The 8,100-nt window shown below is 44.6% G+C and overlaps 1 protein-coding gene across 9 annotated transcripts in view; it reads right to left on the bottom strand.

Annotated features, from left to right (window-relative positions):
* Positions 1-551: 551 nt before the first annotated feature.
* Positions 552-8,100, bottom strand: part of LOC135100430 (serine dehydratase-like) — a 53,654-nt gene continuing 46,105 nt past the window's right edge. For 6 of the 9 annotated variants that reach the window (XM_064003298.1, XM_064003294.1, XM_064003295.1 and 3 more), the window contains exons 7-8: positions 7,827-7,951; positions 552-988 (exon numbers count right to left, since the gene is read on the bottom strand). In XM_064003298.1, the coding sequence (XP_063859368.1) occupies positions 798-988; positions 7,827-7,951 (316 nt within the window). In that variant the 3' untranslated portion in view covers positions 552-797. Of the gene's footprint in view, positions 989-3,046; positions 7,690-7,826; positions 7,952-8,100 lie in introns of those variants that run through there. The other 3 variants (XM_064003302.1, XM_064003301.1, XM_064003303.1) reach the window with 3 other exon arrangements.

Here is an 8,100-nt window from a genome sequence, read left to right as displayed (position 1 = left end):
TGTACAAAGACTCCAAAACTTGACAGTTGTTTAAGTCCCAATATCTTTTGTCCTCCTGGTCAGAAGTTCTGTCCCCAATGAAAGCCTCTCATGGATGATGATTTATCCTAACTTCAGAGAAATTTCTCAGTGTTTCTATGGAGTATCCACAGGAAGAGGGGCATTACACATACTTGAATATTTCTGCATTTATTTTATCTATTGCTGCAGCTTTGCCACACATGGGCTTGGCTTTCCTCCCTACCAATTTATCACAGCATAAAAACTTGCTCTCCACCTACTTGATTCCCAAAAATTCAAAATGTCTTTCCCATACATCTCTGACATACTTACTAACAAAAACTCCATCCTCTCTCTCTCTTCATTATCACATTCCCATAGTTACTTCTCATCTCTTGCTTAACTTCATTCCAAAACTTGTCTTTTCACTCTGCTTCTTACCAAACTCTCCATTTACTCTCCTTTTGCTTTCCTTATCAGCTTATGATTGAATTAAACATGCAAAGGTCCACTGTCCCTACTTTTTCAAAAAAGAAGAAGAAAACTGCTAAAAATACCAAGTTTTTAATACTTTTCCTTATACAGACCAATTATAATGTATCATAAAGAGCATAAAAAGTTTATCTCAAAGAAATTGTGAAAATATGATGAGCATGCCATTTCAGATTCAAAATCAAAATACATATTATACTTGAAATTATGACAGTCTTTATATGCTTAATTCCTTTAAAACAATTAATAAGTTCAGATATAATGAATATATATTTTCTTTGTTGAAAGGCTTATAGGCAGATATACTAGCAAATTCTGAAGTGTTTCTTCCACTCTATCAAGTTGTCCATTGACACAATATTACCACCACATACAATAAACACTACTGGCCCTCTTTTTCTGATAAAGTTATTTTCTTTTAACCTTTGGATTAGTCCAGAGTATCCAGCTGCCAATGCTGCTCCACAGGATGGCTCTACCAACATCCGATGGTGATCTTGAAGTAAGGAGAATCATTATTTGTGTGGTGTGTGGCTGTGTGCATATATACTACTTTGTAGTTGCTCAGTTTTACACTTTTCATGATTTACAAAGTAACCATAAAATAACTTTAAACTGTTGGGTAGGAACTGTACTACCTCCCCTAACCTGGATCTGAACTAAAGACAACCTATCACTTACACACTACCTGGAGACTGGCAGACTTTTGAGACTGGCAGACTTTTGTAACTTTTAAGATGTGATTATTTATCTACAATGTGTTGGAATAGAATACCTATATATAATATGCTTGTAACTTTGTTTGTTCCTCCTTGTATCACACCTTGGTATCATATTTACATACACATTTTGACTAAGTCCTCTATGTACACCTCCTCCTTCTTTCCTTTTTCTACACTTCCTCCTCCTCCTCCTTTACTGACTGACTGACTGACTCACTTTTTTTATTGAAGCAACATATTTACAAATTGTGTATTATTACAAAAAAGCTTAAACTTAAAGTTCCTTGTTTTCACAAGCAATTATTTTAAAAGTCTTCATATCACTTCACTTCACAACACCAGTGGAGCAGGGAGCATAACCCTCCAGACACTGGCAGTCACATTTGCCTGATGTGGGGACAGTTGAGTCACATCAGTCATGGACTCTGTGAAGTGGTTCCACAGGTGCGGTTGCCCTGGCTTTGAAGGTTCGTTGGTGTTGTGAAGAGCAGAGAGAGGCACCAGCACCTGCTGGCTTCCTGCTTGCCTCATCATCCTCTGGGCAGGGTGTGATGGCAGGCACGGGCAGGTGAGGTGAAGGGTGTGCAGCACCTCAACCTTGTGACATGCTGCCAAGGCTGACACATCCCACTGGGTGCTCCAGAGACATGTTGCTGACTGTGATCTCCTTGTCTTCCCCCAGTAGATGAAGAGTACATCTCTGCACTGCGTTGAAGTGTCAGGTGTGGGTGTGGATGCTAGACATCCACATCAAGGCACTGTACTCCATACAGGGATGGATTTGTGCCTTGTAGAGAGTGAGGATGCCTCATGAGTCCAGACTGTCAGCCACCCTATGGAGGTGTGACATATGCTAAGAGGTCTGATGGGCTACAGACATGATGTGAGTGTTGTAGCTCAGCTCATAGTCCATGGTGACTCCCATAATCTTGATGTGATCCTGGAAAGGCAGCTGCATGCTCTCTTTTTGTAGATGCCCAACCCTTCAGGAAGTAAACAGTTTGTGCAGGGAAGCCACATAATGCTTGATTTCTGATCTCTCTAAAATTTCTGATTGGGGCAGAGCAAACATGGTATTGTTCAATGCCTCAAAAACTCAATTCCTCCATCTATCAACTTGTCACCTCCTTCCAGACAACTATCCCCTTTTCTTCAGTGACACAACTGCCCCCCTCTTCTACACTGAACATCCTTGGTCTGTCTTTTTATTATAATCTAAACTAGAAACTTCACATTTCATCTCAAGCTAAAACAGCTTTTATGAAGTTCAGTGTTTGAGACATCTCCACCAGTTTTCCTCACCCCCTCCAACTGTTGACTCTGTACAAGGGCTTTATCCATCCATGTATGGAGTATACTTTATGTGTCTGGGGGTAGTGTTTCCACTCATACTGCTATGTTTGATTAGGGAATCAAAAACTTTTTGTCTCATCAACTCCTCTCCTCTTCAGCCTCTCTCTCATCGTCACAATGTTGCATCTCTTCTTATCTTCTACCGCTATTTTTACATTAACTGCTCTTCTGATCTTGCTAATTGGCCTTGCTGCACAAGACTTTCTTCTTTCTCTCACTCCTATTCTTTCCACCTCTCTAATGCAAGAGTTAACCAGTATTCTCAATCATTCATCCCTTTCTCTGGTAAACTCTGGAACTCCCTGCCTGCTTCTGTATTTCCACTTCCTTATGACTTGAACTCCTTCAAGAGGGAGGTTTCAAGACACTTATCCTTCAATTTTTGACTACTGCTTTATACCCTATTCGGGGACTGGCTCAGTGGGCATTTTTTTTGTTGCCCTTGGCTGGTGTCCCTCCCCCCCCCCCCAAAAAAAAAAAAAAAAAGAAAAAAAAAAAAACTATCCTTTCAGGGCCTATGAGCCAGCAGGGGATCATGAGATGACCATCACCTGTGTCTTGTCCAGCATGAACGTGACTTGCCACACCTTCCCCCACTCTCCTGCTTTCAGCTGTTGGTTAATATTGGACTCAGTGTGGTGGCTGTCCTGCCGGCAGTAGAAGGAGATTGTGCAGTTGTTGGTATAAGCCCTAACTGCAGGAAGTTGGTGCAGTAGGTTGTCTTTTGTAGATATTCCAAAGGACTGGTCCCAACACTGAGCCCTATGGAACTGATGCTTCTATATGGATGGGAGATGATGTCTTTCTGTTAACAACTATCTGAAGTGTCCTTTCTGGGAGATAATCCTTGAGTAGCATCAAGAGGCTGCTGTTGATTCCCTTGGCTTAGAGTTTAGCCAGCAGGTCAGAGTGCCATACTCCGTTGTAAGCCCCTGCAATATCAAGGGACACTATGAGAATGTCCCGGCTTTCATCAAGGGTGTCCTGCCATTCTTGTGTGAAGAAGAGGAGGAGGAGGTCGGAGGTGGGGTGGCCTAACTGGAACCCAAACTGGTGGGGTGAGAGAAGCAGATGTTCGTTCAGGTGTTGCCATATGACTAATGCCACCAGCCTCTCAAACACCTTACCCATCACAGACAGCAGGGAGATGGGTCTGTAGTGACTTGGGTCAGACCTAGATTAATTTTTGTGCACAGGGATCACATATGCCTTCTTCCAGGATGCTGGCCACTTTCTCTCTGCCAGGCAAACAGTATAGATGGCAGTGAGAGGAACTGACAGCTCCCTGGCACATTGTTTTAGGATCCAGGGGCTGATCTCATTTGGATCCACTACATCCAGTTTCCCAAGTGCTTTTTCCATCAATTCCATGGTGATGGGCACTGAAGTGATGGTGTGGGCTGTCTCCCATGGCATCACTGGAGGAGGTCAGGTGGGTCCTGAACTTGCATTTTATTTGCAAATAGTTCAGCCAGGAGAGCAGTCTTGTCCCCACTGCTCGTGGTGGTGGATCCGCCCTGCCTGTCCTGCCACATCACGCCCTGCCGCTTGCCAACTCCTAGGCCAGTGAGCTTGTTCCTTACAACCTCCTCCCAGTGCTTCCTCGCCCACTTGGAGGTCACTGTCATCTTCTTACAAGCAGTTTGGCATAGTTGTGGTGTGAGGAGTGCTGCTTGAATCTCTTTCATGTTACGTGTTTGGCCTTGGCGACTGTTTGGCACCAGTAGCCAAACCAGGGAGGGTTTGTGGCTTTGGCAAGGTATGTGCAGTGAGGGACATACCAGGCCTGGAAGATGAGCAGGTGAGAGATGACAGTGTGACCCTTCTCCTCCATGTCTCCTGTGAGTGTTACCTGTCAGTCTGTGGCTATCAGTGCATGCCTCATATCTTGCCATCTGGCCTGTTCTCACAGCTAGATGGTTTGAGGTGCAGCTCTTTCCCTTGTCACACTGAGCTATATTTTTGTCAGCACAGTGTGGTGGTCAGAACTTCTCACTTTTCCTAGCTACTGACATGTTATTCTTTCCTCAGGGAGGTCAGACAACACTGGGTCAAATAGCCCTCCCCTTTCATGGGTCTGGAATGTGACATGATTGATAAGGCATGACACTGCCACTAAGATGTTGTGTGCTTGCTGCTCCAGAGGGAAATTTGAATCCCCCATGGTGAGGACATTATTGCAGCTGTGGCATTGGTGCAAGTTGTCCAGTTCCTCCACCAGAAAGTCGAGAGGAGCAATCTTGCCTGGAGGAATGGTATAATACACAGAGTAGCAAACCACTATTGTCTTTTAATGCTATTCAGAAGAGTAGTGCTACCATCAACTGAGGCAGGTTGACTGACAGCTCTTGGGTCTGGTGGTCACTTTCAAAACACACAGCCACACCTCCACCTATTCTGCCATCACAGTCCTTCACCCAGTTCATGCAGCCATTTATTTTTCCAAATGACACTTCCACTTGGTGATTCAGTCATGTTTCACTCACTGTCCCAATGTCAGCTCTTTGGCAAAGTACAACAAAGTTGTGTGAGAGATCTCCAACGTTAGTATGGAGAGCTCTAACATTGTCTGACATGACTGTAAGATGGGAAGAGTGGCCATGGTTCCCTCAAACAGATGGGTTGTTAATATCCTCCCTCCCATTGGGATGATGTCCATTTTTGCTGGTAGTACCTTGGCTGCTCCTCCCATTGCTCATGTTACCACCTGGAGACACAAAAGGGTGCTTGAGGCTAGGGGCTTGGATGAGGGGGATGCCTATTTCTCCTTCCTTCCACTAACACCTTCCTCAGGATGGCTTACTGCCTAGCATCTCCACATGTGAATAACCTATTTCCCTTGAATGTCTGGGACACAGGCAGTATTCACAGTTTCTGTGGCTGTGGCCTGTGGGAGGGGGTAATGAGGTTGCAGTGGGGGGCATTTTGGGCAGCAGGTTGGGATCTTACTTGTGTAGTCCTTGCTTCTCTGCCTATATTTTATTTTCTTGTTTGTTATCTCCTTCCACCTGAAGTATCTGTGGTATTTCTGACTACTGCCTGGTTTTTGTGTTGTGGGGGAGGTGTGGAGGATAGAAGTTGAGGCTGTAGTTGTAGTGAAGCTGGCGGAGCTGGTGGTGGTGGGAGAAGCAGTGATGTTGGTGGGAGAGGGAGTGGCAGCAGTGGTGGTGGCGGTGGGTGAGGTAATGGTGGTGGTGGTGGGAGGTGTTTATCTAAGGCAGCTGGGGCAGAGATGCTTTGGGTTGTCAGACTCCCACCATTGTTTCCACCTCTGCGATGAGGTAGATGGCTTCACCCATGAATTATTGATTGATGCTGCGGTGGCAGTAGCAGCTATGATGTGGGTGCTACTCCTCCCATCAGCATCTCTTGCATCACTTAATGCTTTAATTATGTTTAGGATATCTAGCACCTGTGCTTTTTCTCTATTATCCAGTCATGCTGTAGTGTGAGTGACTGAATGATGTCCTTGTTTCCCAAGATCTCTTCTTTTTGATGGAAGGTGTTGGATACCAGTTCCTCCTTCTCCATTGCTGTGTATTCCTGTCGCTCGTGTGTCATCATTCACAGCAGAGGGAGCGGGTGTCTGGTGCTTCCTTGATGTTTTCGTTTTCGTACAGCACAACTATGTCTATGTCGACCTCTTGATGCAGCTGCTGGGTTTTGCTGCCCATGCATACATCCCTATCATCCAGGCATGTAATGTAGCACACAATGCGACAGTCTGTTTCACCATCACAACAGATGCAGGAATGGCTTTTTGCGGCCAACAAGCCACAGACTGCACACCATCTTTGTGGCTTGTACCCTGGGTGGTCAATCCTTACAATTTTTCAGTGTGCTGCCATGATGGAAGTACATTTGCTACCACTACCCAGAAGAGGTGAGTGGCTGTGGTGGAGGGGAGAAGAGAGAGACCAAGAATCCAGGATGGGGAGGGGACTGGAAGTTGGGTTATTACTCCCAGGGGAATTCTGGCCAGGTGGTATGGGTGTGACATCAGGTGAGTGGTCATGGGAGGGTAGAGCTTCCTCATGTGTGCACACACTCACTGTGAGACACTTTTCTCTGGAATTACTCACTGATTCACTAACAAACTAACAAGCTCTTTGATTCACTGACTGATTCCCTCACTCAGTGACTGACTCACTCACTGACTGATTCCCTTACTGACAGTCAATGACCAACTCACTCACTTACCGATTCACTGACTGACTTGCTCACTAACCTAACAGACTGAGTGACTCACTGATTCACTTATGAATGAAATAATTTTATAGTTATGAAAGCATAACTATAAAAGATTGTATTTAAATTCTGACATTGTTTCAGATGTTATCCTTGTAACAGAGAGAAAAATGCTGCTCCCATATTCTCTGCACATTGTAAAAGATGACTGAAAGAGAAGGAGTGAGGGGATTGGGGATCCTCTCTTCTGCTTTTTGTTCTCATTATGAAAAAAAGCACAATATGCTTCAACAAATCCCCTTTCATAGGGGATCTGAGCTTGGTAAACAGATAGGAAATTTCAAATATTATTATTTATACATCCCTATGTGTATGTGTGTGTGTGTGTGTGTGTATGTCTGTCTGTTCATGAGAGTGTGGGTAAGGGGGAGAGAGAAGAGTGGGAGTTGGCGGGAGCAGTGTGTCGCTAAAGGGGGCAGTTGGAGCAGCACCATGCTCAGAGTTGGAGGTGCACCACACTGAGGGATGAACCTGCATGTGCTCCTGCTTGCCTTCTCCGTTGTGTGTACTTCTGTGCTGTTGTGAGTGCCTCTCCATCATGATGAGACTGAGTGCCAGGACATTGAGTGTATGTGGAGTTGCTGGAGGATTGCTGTGGCGTGCAAGTGTTAGTCAGGTAATGGTAAGCTGTCTGTGCAGTTTGGTGAATAAACAGCATGTCTAGCAAGAGCTTGTGTGTCTCTCTTCCTGTGTGTGTGACAGCAGTGAGAGATCCCCATCAGGCTGGAAAGTATGCTTCTCTCATGGACAGGCTACAGAGACTCAGTGAAATCCTTCCACAGGCCTCCATGTGGCTTGGAAAGGTAGGTGTCAGTGAAAGTTCCCCTTCCAAGGTCTTCTGTGCCCAAGACAGGCTGGTGCAGAGAGAGGCCCACTGAGGAACCATGTAAAAGTGAGAAAAGAGAGGTGTGGGGGAGGCGGGGCAGTTGTGACATTATCTATCATTTAATACTAACAAAGAACTCAACCAAAACATGTGCCTGTATTACAAAGAATCTAAACTAGCCATACCTGCAAAGTTGATACATGCCTCTACTGCTTGTTTGTCTGATACAACATGAGATGACAGCTGAATGCCTTCCTTGAGATCAAACACACCTTGAGTCACACACAGTGCACCTAAAGTCTTTGCAATGCTGAAAATGAATAGTTACATCTTTTCATTTTTAAATTGTTAGAAGTATATTTTCATTTGAAATAAGAAAACTTATAGAAGAATGTAGTGTGCGATGAACTGAAAAAAAAAAAACAGACAATAGAGATGGATGACACATTTTCATAAATG

This window comes from Scylla paramamosain, chromosome 5 (genome assembly GCF_035594125.1).
Source record: "Scylla paramamosain isolate STU-SP2022 chromosome 5, ASM3559412v1, whole genome shotgun sequence".
In the NCBI taxonomy this organism is placed as follows: Eukaryota; Metazoa; Arthropoda; class Malacostraca; order Decapoda; family Portunidae; genus Scylla; species Scylla paramamosain.
This window is presented reverse-complemented; position numbering and strand designations above follow the sequence as displayed.